General features: G+C 40.4%; 1 protein-coding gene across 5 annotated transcripts in view; it reads right to left on the reverse strand.

The window, feature by feature from the left end:
- LOC121871478 (XK-related protein 7-like) overlaps positions 1-12,427 on the reverse strand; it is a 41,703-nt gene that overhangs the window by 19,533 nt on the left and 9,743 nt on the right. For 3 of the 5 annotated variants that reach the window (XM_042373828.1, XM_042373827.1, XM_042373829.1), the window contains exons 2-3: positions 5,389-5,753; positions 3,325-3,428 (exon numbers count right to left, since the gene is read on the reverse strand). In XM_042373828.1, the coding sequence (XP_042229762.1) occupies positions 3,325-3,428; positions 5,389-5,632 (348 nt within the window). In that variant the 5' untranslated portion in view covers positions 5,633-5,753. Of the gene's footprint in view, positions 1-3,324; positions 3,429-5,388; positions 5,754-11,840; positions 11,933-12,427 lie in introns of those variants that run through there. The other 2 variants (XM_042373830.1, XM_042373826.1) reach the window with 2 other exon arrangements.

Consider the following 12,427-nt stretch of genomic DNA (forward strand, 5'->3'; position numbering starts at 1 on the left):
CTAAATGACTGCTCTACTTCACAAATGGAGGCCTGAAGTGTCATGGAGATCAATAGGGCTTCTCAAATAGCAGGAAACAAATCACACTGCTTCAGAAGATTTGTCAAGTATAAGGTTGCACTTTGGCACCTCAGCTACCCTGAGAGATTGGAGTGCCTGAACTTGCCTAGCTATTCTGCTTACAGATCTGCAATGTCTGTTCAGTCATCACATGCACTAGCGTAGCTAGGGGGGGACGGGGGGGGGCGGTCCGCCCCGGGCGGCACTTTTGGGTCAAATAGATCACGACCACGACGACATTGATAAAGAGGAGTTCCTCGTTGAGAAAAAAAGACTTCAGCATTTTGTTGCTGTTGCTGCTATAACTATTAAAGACAGAATACAGACGTGGAAAGAAGGCCCCCTTGAACTTTTGCAGTTTATTCAAAAGTATAACCTTGGGAACTCGGTTCCAAATATAGTAATAATGCTGAGGATTTTCCTCACAATTGCTGTTAGTGTTACTACCTGTGAGAGGAGTTTTTCGAAACTAAAACTGATCAAGAATTACTTAAGATCTACTATGAGCACCTTGCGGTTGAGAAATCTTGCCATACTGTCTATAGAGCGACAATTGACAGATGAAATAGTTTTTGACAATGTCATTGAAGAATTTGCCAACAAAAAAACAAGAAAAGTTACTTTGTAGAAAGTTGTAGTTTTCATTTCAGAAATAAAGATGGTCCTAATTTTTTACACTTTTTTACTTTTTTCCCTATCCTATATGTCGTTTTTGCTTTTTGTTTAACTGTTACTTATAAAGTTTAAGTATGTTTGGTGTGTATTTAAAGCATACTATATTTGAGTATGTGAAAGTACAGTAATATTATAATGGTACACAAACTATTTAATATATATATATATATATATATATATATATATATATATATATATATATATATATATATATATATATATATATATATATATATATATATATATATATATATAGAGTGAGTCACTGTGCAATATGTATTTTTTGTGGGGGCACGGGGGGGCGGCAAACTCAAGGGCCGCCCCGGGCGGCACACACTCTAGCTACGCCACTGATCACATGTCATGTACCCCATCTGGGACTTTGGTACAGAAGAACAGAGAACAAAATATCTTCCCAGACTTGCGAAAGGAGAAGTAATTGGATGCTTCGGGTTGACTGAGCTCAACCATGGGAGTGATCCAGCTGGTATGGAGACTCGTGCAAAATACGTCCCATCAGATAAAGTTTATGTTCTCAATGGTTCCTATACTACAGTCGGGCAAGGGGAGACCTAATTGATGTGTATAAGCATCTCAGGGGGCACTACTCAGACGAGTGTCCTTACTTGGAGCTGGTGGACACTCGCCCGACAAGGGGTCAGAGCTCAAGATTGAAGAAGCCGCAAGTCCAGAAAACTGTGAGGGCAAACTTTTTCGGAGTGAGAGTTGTGAACTGTTGGAACAATTTACCAGAAAGTGTTGTGACGGCACCAAGTGTGAGCCCTTTCAAGACAAGACTTGACCAACACTGGAGCAGGTTCAGGTACATTCAGGAGCCGGTGCATGCCCAGTACTTGCCAACAGTGCGTAACAAGAGACGTGACCGATCGCCCAAGCGGCTAACGAGTTGATCAGTGGTGAAGAGGATAAAAGAAAAGGAAAAGTAACAGAGACGTGACCGATCGCCCAAGTGGCTAACGAGCTGATCAGTGGTGAAGAGGGTAAAAGTAAAAGTTCAGATTAGCTCCTAGTTGAAGTTAGCCCTTAACTCATGAGACATAAAGGCAAGCATGAACGTAGCATGCTTCTCTGTTGGGCGCTGTAAACGCTTCTGCGCTTCACCTTACACAAGGATGTAGGGGGGTGCCCAATAAAAAAAAAAGGACACTCGAGTGAGTAGTGCCCTTTAGGATGTTTATAAACCTCAATTAAGTCTCTCCTTACCCGTCTGTAGTATAAGCTAGGCAATTTCAGGAGCTCTAATCTCCCAGGAACCTGCCCCAGTGTTGGTCAAGTCTGGCCTTGAAAGAGCTCACACTCAGTGACGTCACAGCACTCTGGCATTGTTCCAAGAGTTCACAATTCTCACTGTTAGGCACTATTGGCACTGTCGGTGGTTCTCTGTTATGTACTGTTGGCAACTTGAGTGTGCGGTCTTGGGGGAGTGGAGGTGTCGAGTGTGGACGTGGGAAAGTGAAATGTTGAGTGTGTGGTCGTGAGGGAGTGAGAATTTGAGTGTGTGCTTGTGAGAGAGTGAGAGGTTGAGTGTGTGATCGTGGGGGAGTGAAAGGTTGAGTGTGTGGTCGTGGGAGAGGATGAAAGACTGATAGCATCATGTAGAAGGTTCATACCAACATCCAATGTTCTTTCACCTCTCGTGCTAACGTTATAGAACTTATTATAGTGACCATTGATTCCATGGGAATTAAAGGGTTAGTTGTTGTTCTAATAATGTTATTACTGCGTTTCAACAACAAAAGCCCTTAAAACACCTCACTATGTTTGTAACACTAGGACATCAAAAATTATATCTGAAATTTTCTTTAGTTTGTAATATTAGTATTAGTGTAATGTGTTATTTTATAGTAAATGTGTTTTAATTTAATAATATAATTCATTAATACAATAAAAATATGAAAAGTGGGGAATTTAAAATGCATGATGTTATATTAGCCCATGATGGTAAGCGATTGAAAACATGCCCATGAAGAATGAAAATAATTACATGCAGTGGAGTTTTTTAATTAATACATTTTTAGCCATGAGTAATGTCTATAATTGTTTTAAAGTTTTAATACTCACCACAAGAAGAGAAGATGGCTGTTGAAAATGAAGAACATGCTTGTTACAGTGTGTTAGTTTACGTTGCTAAGTGATAGAAAACGTAGCCGTAAATGGGGGAAAGGACAAACTTATGAAATTAGTGGAGTTTGACGCACTGAACAGCTTTTAGTGATAAATAATTTTTAAATCACCATATTTTTATCCATTAGAAATATAAATAAAGTTATACAAAAGGTTTGCATACAAATATTATAGGATAAAGCAGCCTACGATTGTATGTATGATACACAAACAGACTGGAGAAAGACTGACAAGAAATATAGATTGTACTGTACAGTAGAATATTGTTGAGTACGCGCGTGGGGTTGCCAACTCTTATTTGTCTGTCATTACCATATGTGGATAAGAGTTTGGGGGAGTTTCAGCTAAGCCTGCGGGAAAGAGTTGGGGGTCATCTTAGCTAAGGTTAATGAATTTGGTGTTATTTTAGCTGAGGGGAGAGTAAGGACATTATACATAACTCACCTGTGCAGTCAAGTTCCTGACCCCAGCAGCTAACACTTTGCCAGCTCCTGAAGTGGCGGTGGCCAGCTGCGTGGTCATCTCCTCAACACGAGGTCCCAGCTCCCCTGTACAGTACATGTCCGCCGTAAACACCAAGTGTGGAACAGTTTTTTATGTAAATAAGCATTAATCCTTCCAATTGTTTAATAATAATAAAATTTGCCATTAATTATACTAATACTAATACTAAATAATAATAATAATAATAATAATAATTATTATTATTATTATTATTATTATTATTATTATTATTATTATTATTATTATTATTATTATTCATAGTAAATAAATTTATATTAAATGCAAATTTTAAAATAAAATAAAATAAAAATTATAATAACACTAACAAAGAACCATAAAGAAATACAAAACTGAAAAAAATCAAGTGAGAAACATTATATGTATGTTGTGTTGTCAATAGTAAGAGAAATAATTGAGACCCTGCAATTGTGTGTAAATGAAGCAGAAAGTCAGATCAGCAACCTGGGACTTGGTCACAATTTTCGTGTTGCCATATGGCAGCAGGGTCTACCATTAGACAACACATTATGCTTCCAATATCTTCCCAGGCGGTAGTACCTCCCTGTTTGGTACCTGCTTACTACCTACTATCCATCTATCAATAAATTTATCTATCTATCTATCTAACTGCAGCTTTCCACCAATGTGCTTCATAAGCGTCATGTTGTGGGCCCGATCTGGCCAGCATTAAGATATGCTGAGTTAAGTACTGAGGATGTCTCGCCAGCATGAAGATGTTGTTGTGTCATAAGTTCATAATATCTACTGTAATAGCTCTTCCGTATTGAGTTAATATAACGGATCGCCTGAAGATTACACCCCCTAGCTTATATCACCTTAAGTTTAACCCCCTTAATACTAACCTAACTTAACCTAAATTAACATAATTTATTAACCTAAACCGGTTTTACCTGCACCAACTTAACCTATACTAAACTAACCTACAGTAACCTACCCTAACTTTATCTAACACACCCAGGTAGCGATATGGTGGTTAATCTTCAGGTGAAATAAGCGAGGGTGTCTAATCTTCAGCTGATGCTAATCGTTCCAGGCGCATAAGACGAGGTCAGGGAAGTCACACACACAACAAGCTGGCGAGTGTGAAAATAATAATAATAATAATTAACTGTTTATTGAAAGAGCTTGGCTGAAAATATACAGTTACATATTTGGGGAATGGGTTTCGAATTACAAATAATATACAAGTAACGTAAGTGATACAAATAAGATATATAATAACTAGATGGGGAAAAGCTCAAATTACAGGGCATTTCAACATAGTGACAGTGCAAGAAGTAGTATTTACTGGGAGTGAATACACTGGTTTATTACAAGTTATTGATAATTTTTACAATGGTTGGGACTCGGCTGTTCTTATAGCGGTCAGTTCGTGCACGTATGGGCTGGATGCGGTTGTGGTGTCGAACAGCAATTCTCGGGCTGGGGATCTCAGGTGGTAGTAGGAGCCGGTGTCGAGGATTGATTTTGATTTTGCCGCTAGCAGAGGATGGTGTAGTGGTGGTGGTGGTGGTGTGTGTATGTGATAATTATCGATGACTTGACAACTTTGTACCCAAACAAGACGAGGTCAAGACGAGTTCAGACACAGGTGATAGCATGCTTCGCAGATGGGCGCTGTAAACGCTTTTGCGCCGCTTCACCTTGCACAGGATGGGGGTGCCCAATAAACTAGTCCCCTCGTGGGCAAATAAAAAAAAAAAATATATAGAGGGGAAAACAAAGGAAGAAAGATACAGGGAAGAAACGGGAGGACATTAATACAAACAAGACTAGGGGACAAAAAAAGACATGAATACAGATATAAAAGAGAATTAAAAGACAGATAATAAAGAAGGGGATAAAATAGAAGAACGGGATAATGAAGAGACGGGAAGAGAATAACAAAAGGAACTAAAAATCACAATAACACAGTTGCTGCACGACGCACCCTGCCACGTCTAGCTGTCTGCCCCGTGATCCAGGGTATTCATGAATACTCACGTAGGCGGCGCGCTGTGAGGGGGCTGAGGGGTGCGGTGCTGGGAGTGGCCATGCCCGTGTCACCGCCGCTCTTGTTGGTTACATTGCTGCGACGGGAACCTGGCGGTGTGCCGAGGTTCATGTTCTCCAGACAAGGATAGAGGTTGAGGCTGCCTTCATTTTGAGAGGAAGCAATGTTCTTCATGTTAGGGTAAGATTGGGATTCCTCACCCTCCCTCGTTGGACCACTACGGGGTGAGGTCATACAGGTCGGAAGGTATCTCAGGTCAACGTAAAAAACTTGGTGACACCGACAGTTCTCCCGTGGATAAGTTTCTCATATCTTCCTCACTCCATTACTTGACACATTCAGCCTTGTGTCGTATCTGAAAGGTAAATTAATTAATCAATAAATAGTTATCACAAGACTTTAAATATTACGGTTTATTTTGTCAAGGAAATGCGCTACATAACTCTTGTAAAACTTGACCATGGCAATATTACTAGTTTGACCAGAGAAAGATTTTCGCCACCGCACACCGCCATCACACACCACCATCACCGCACACCGCCATCACCGCACACCGCCATCACCGCACACCGCCATCACCGCACACCACCACTGCACACACTTACCCAGGCTCAGGCAGGCAGCGGCAGGCACCATTTGTCACACCACACTACCCAGACACCATCTGTTACACCACACACGGGACTTCACCACACACAAAAAAAAAAAAAACCATGCATGAAAGTAAGACCAAATTGTAGCCTGACCAAATCATGATCAATACAAAAAATAAACAAAAAAACAATGCGAAACAAATTTACATTCATTTCACTATAACTCGTCATAGGGGGTTATTACGAATCGAAAAATTTTCATAAAACACACGAAATTGTGGCTTATTTAACACAAAATTCATAACGATTAAAAAAAGACAATAAAACCCTAAGTATCAAACATCTTCGACAAAAATAAGACTGGTAAAACGCAGATAAAAACTTAATTTGTTTCTACACTGCTCCGCGTCCTGAGTCCGCCCGCCCCTCTTAGCCACTCGGTAACTTGGACATGAAACGTTCAGAACCGAGAATGCCCAGTTTGCCCACCCTTGGCGTACGAGTACCAGACGCGTCTCAGTGCAACCGGAGGCATTATTTATAGGTCAAACATATTTTCCTATTGTCGGTAATCCTTCAATTTCTATGGAATTAAAACTGAACAGCAAGTTTCAAATATAATTACTGTAGTTATTTTTCGTTTTAAATCTTCAAATACAATTACTGTACTAAATATTATGCAATTAATTACAATGCGCTTCAGTTATATTTTTTTATCAATCCAAGCGTTCCACACACCCACACCACCACCACCACACACCCACACCAGTTCACTCACACATCCACACTATCACCACCACCACCACACACCTACACCACCACCCATACCACCACACACCCACACTACCTACCACACAATCATACACCTCCACCCGCGCCACTACACACCCACATCACTATACACTACCACCACAGTCACCACTACACAGTCACACTATTACCACCACCATACACCCACACCACCACCACCAATTCCACACACCCACAACACCATCACACAACCACCACACACCCACGCTACCGCCACCACACACCCACAGTATACCACCACACACCTACACCACCACACGTCCACACCACCACACACCTACACCACCACACACTCATACCACCACGCACTCACACCACCACACACAATCACGCTAGTTCCTTAAACGGTACAACATCCGGGTGTGGACGTGAGCCAGTGTAAACAGACATTTCGTTCACCACCCACACACACACACACACACACACACACACACAAGTAATAATAATAATAAGAGATGTGATCTATAAAGTACAACAATAATAACGTTGAGAAAGTAATGTATTAATTATCATAATGATAAGCTGGATTATCTTAAGCTTAGACACCCCAGCTTATTTCACCTGAGGATTAAACACTCTAATGGTACCCGGGGAGAGGAGTTATGTTAGGTGGTGTTATGTCAGGTGGTGTTATGTCAAATCAGGTTATGTTAGGATAGGTGATGTTAGGGTAGTTTAGGTTGTTAGGTTAGGCTAGGATAGGTTAAATTAGGTTAGGCGAAGTTAGGATAGGTTAGGTTAGGTTAGGTTAGGTTAGGTTGGAGCTTATTAGGACTGGAGCCCGTTTGGCCAGTCACCAAGTATATAACGGTGAATCATATACTCTTGGTGGAACATAAGTATTTATTTGTGTATTGTATCTCTCATACTTGTGTTGTTAAATTTTACCTCCTGACTGTGTACTGTACATTAATATTCTCAGCTACGTGTTATAATAATGATATCAGCTAAGCGGATATTAGTCGTGCGGAGAGGGGTGGGGGTGGGTGGGAGGGAGGGAGGGAGGGAGGGAGGCTGACTGACTCATCCGTAGCAGGAGAGAAGAGGCCCCTTGTCCACCACGTACCCGTCCACTTCGGTAAACACAACACACACTGTTTATATACTCAGTACACGCCACGTAACTTTATTTTAATATTTTTTCTCATTTTTTTTCTGTATTCTAACCCCCCTCCCCTCCCCCAAAGAACGTCTCTCCATTCGGTACAATAGTCCCATGGTAATGTTACTTCCACTGAGGAGGTTATTTTTGTAGTAACAGTTAGGTGCCATCTTATATCTCCAGTAGTGAGAAAAATTTAACGCTACAACTTTTGAGAACTCCAACATCGACCGTAATCAGCGAATTACTTATTTCACTATATTTTCAATGCAAAAACTATACACACAAACTATACAGTATACCTTAAATTGGTAACTATATAGATTTTTCAAATATTATTATTATTATCGTGGTTGTTGTATCCTCAGGTGAAATAAGCTGGGGTATTTAATAGTTAATAAGATGCGGGAGAAAGGGGAGAGCTGTCAGTCACTGTGTGTGTGTTCAGGTGTGTGGGGGTGAACGTCCCGGGTCGGAAGATTAGCTAATCCTCTTCGTTAACATCACGTACTGAAGATCTTGAGTGTCTGAGTGTTCTTATATAATGTATTTATTCAATGTGTAAGTTACCTTTAGATTCCCCCTCCCCTTCTCCCCGCCCCTCCCGTCCACCTCCCCCTCCCATCCACCACCCCTCTCTGTCCCTTCCCCTCACCTCCTCTCCCAGCTTATTTCACTTTAAGATAAAACACTAACTCTACCTAAACCTAATCTAACTCACTTTATTACGTAACTGAATCAGACTAACAAAATCAAACCTAACTCTAACCTAACCCAACCTAACTCACTCTAACCTACCATCTCTAAGCTAGACTAACCCGACCCAACCTAACTCACTCTAACCTACCATCTCTAAACTAACCCGACCCAACCTAACTCTAACTCTACCCTAACCTAAACCCCCTAGGTATATTGTTTGAGTGTTATTAATCTTCAGGTGATATAAGCTAAGAATGAGAGACAGAATCTGAGGAGGTGGTCCACATTATGTTCTGCCATGTGCCCTAACTTGTGTGGGTCATCGCTCTGTACTAACATCATACAAGTGAGACTGAAAATTTGTCTTCTATAAAATCCCCAAAATTATTATTAACGTTATTAACTGTATTGTTTGCTAATTTGGAATCGTTACCAATCACCATATTATAGTCAGGAAGATTAGGCACCCCCAGCTCATTTCTCCTGATGATTAGACACCTTTACGCTACCGAAAGGGGGGGGGGGTGTGTTAGGTTAGGTTAGGTTAGGATTTGGTTAGGTTAAGCTAGGTTAGGTTGAGCTAGCTTTAGGGTGGTTTATCTTAAGGTGAAATAAGCCAAGACTACCATCGCCGTGTCCAAGATTAGTTTGTTTTATCAAGACTCGATGTTGAATATATTGTTTAATAACCTTTATGTTCTCGATCCGCTACATGAACCTTGTGTTGAACCAAGACGAATCGCTGTATGCTAAGGTGATGTTGGCTCATATCACTGTTTGTTGTGTGTGTGTGTGTGTAAACAAAAGTGTGTGAGTTGTACAGGTGTGCGAGCAGTACAGGTGTGCGTTGTGAGGGAGAGATACGAGTACAGTATAAGAACTGTAGAAGTATGTTAACAGTACGGGTACTAAATGTTCAGCAGTAGCCAACAGGTGTATCAACAGTACAGGTATGTCAGCAGTACAAGTGTGTCAGCAGTACAGGTGTCAGCAGTACTGGTGTGTGAACAGTACAAATGTGTCAGCAGTACAGGTGTGTCAACAGCACAAGTGTCAGCAGTACAGGTATATCAACAATACAGATATGTCAGCAGTACAGGTGTGTCAGCAGCACAAGTGTGTCAGAAGTACAGGTGTGTCAGCAGTACAGGTGTGTCAGCAGTACAGGTGTATCAACAGTACAAGTATGTCAGCAGTACAAGTGTGTCAGCAGTACAGGTGTCAGCATTACTGGTGTGTCAGCAGTACAGGTATGTCAGCAGTACAAGTGTGTCAGCAGTACAGGTGTGTCAGCAGTACAAGGTGTGACAGCAGGTACAGGGTGTGTCAGCAGTACAGGTGTATCAGCAGTACAGGTATGTCAGGTGTGTCAGCAGTACAGGTGTGTCAGCAGTACAAGTGTGTCAGCAGTACAAGTGTGTCAGCAGTACAAGTGTGTCAGCAGTACAGGTGTCAGCAGTACAGGTGTGTCAGCAGTACAGGTGTGTCAGCAGTGCAGGTGTGTCAGCAGTACAGGTGTGTAGGTAATACAAGTGTATCAAGAGCACAGGCTGTACACTAATAATAGACGAGTAATAACTAATGAGTAGGCTTAGGATAATTATGCATTTGCATATGTGCATATGCAAATGCATATTTAAGCCATTTTTGAGCTAAAGTGCATATTCATAATGTTTTGTTTTATAAGGCATGTATTTGGAAAATTCCAAAATATTATAAAACATTCTTCAACCTCAAGGGTCAAAAAATTCGCGAGCATACAAGCAACGCTGGGGCAGAAATTACTGATATTTGAAATATAACAGTCCATTTATTGCACTAATACAAAATCGAAAATACGCGATTTTGTTTTAGCGTCATAATATCCAAAAGGAACATACTTAATTGACGTTTATTTAGCTCAACATCAGGCTGTGGTTAGCTAGGCCGTGATTGGCTGGTCAGTGGACATGAACTGTACGTGATGGGTTCGTGTTCAGCCAGGCAGGGTATAGATGCACGGGCTCCATTAGTTCCCTCCTGACACTCTTTTGTTCTTCTATTTTCTTAAAAGGAAAACTTTTCCAGAATTGTTAATTAAATTACTTTATGTCAGTATATTGTTTTTTGTATTTAATCCTTCTTTGAAAAATCCTACTTCGGCGACATCTGTCTGGGAAAGTAAATTCACTGAGAAAATGTACAGAAAAGGAGTTATTAACTTAGTAGTTATTATTTATTAACTTATTTTAAAGTGCATATTTAAGTGCATATTTTCTCAGTTTTTACTGCATATTTGCATGCATATTTAGCCATTTTTAAATGCATAATTATCCTAAGCCTATTAATGAGTGTTGTTGATGTTTCCAAGTTGTGTGTTGTAGAAACATTGACACTTGGTGAGTAATGGTCAGTAACACTGGCAGTGACACACTCAGTGACAACAACGAACTAGATGCGATGAGACTCGGGTGGCACTTGTGGTAAGGGCAGATGTCTCGTGTGTGTGTGTGTGTGTGTAATTTAAATGTTTATGTGTGTAGTATGTACAGTATATTATAAATGAAATAACTAGGAACAACCATAATTAAAAACCGACAAAAATTATCCTCGTACCGAAAACAGTCACCTGATTATAGTGGGGTCCGGCAGAGAAACCTGACGGTTTTGAAGAAAAAAAATAGATTGACTTTTTACCTAAATTTATTAACCAAACTGCAGTACATCTCAAAGCATTTTATTCACAAGAATCACTTCTTAAAAATTACATTAGTGAGATGGCGTCCATTGTTATTTACACATTGTTGCAGTCGGGAGTGAAAATTCCCAATTACTTGATGTGTCATTTCGAGAGGTATTTCTGCCACGTCATCCCTTTATGTTCTGTTTCAACTCAGTTCAGTTGAACTGCACGTGCGCTCAAGATCACTTCCTCAACTCCAATGGTTTCGAGCACAGCCTTGTTTAAAAACCGTCATGTTTCTTTGCCGGACCCTGTATATATATTAACACCTGTATTACCTGAACCACTTCTCTGTGAATCTCAGTATTAATTCCTCAAATACATCTATCAGTAAATAGAGGCAGGGAATGAACACACAAGTAATCCATGAAACAGATGAGTTTTACATTGGTTAGATAGGGGAATTCTTGGAGCGATCAGTACGATACAAGGCGTGTGGATATACAGTATGCCAAAGCGTGAGTGTTTTTTATAAGTATTGTGTAAACAGTACATGCATTAACTCATGACACATACTATACAGCAGGTACCGTTTTCCGTGGTCGAGGTTGTTGGGGTCAAACTGGTTTCCTTGACTGGGCCGAGGCTGGTGATGACCAGGAACTGTACACAAGATAATAACCCTGTGTGGTATTACTCTTTCTTACATCTAATCATAATTCCTCATCATAAGTACCAGTACAATGCTGACGATATTCTGTACTACAATTGTGGCAGCTTGTGTGTGGGTGTTAATTCCTCTCTTTATGAACTGTGTCTGTCAGTTCTGTGAACATCTTTTCTGAGTGTTACACTGAACACCACGCTGAAGATTATGATGTAAGAAAAAAGTTCGTGATTAAATGCCAAGCGGATGTGCTCACTATTGTCTGACTACCAGCTGACGCCCTCCACATAATAGTAGCTTGGGCGGGTCTTTGTTTTACCCGTTTTCTCTCAAAAATGAGATAGGTAGACAAATAGTTTTATAGACAGGGTATACTGTAAAGATATTCAGTCAAATCGCCATACAAGTTCACATTGATTCATCGTGCACATATAGACAGTGCAACTATCCAAACAAAAGTTAACAATAAGTTGATTTAGCCAAGGATAACTCAAGA

The sequence above is a fragment of the Homarus americanus genome, unplaced genomic scaffold (assembly GCF_018991925.1).
Source record: "Homarus americanus isolate GMGI-L3 unplaced genomic scaffold, GMGI_Hamer_2.0 scaffold45698, whole genome shotgun sequence".
NCBI lineage: Eukaryota > Metazoa > Arthropoda > Malacostraca > Decapoda > Nephropidae > Homarus > Homarus americanus.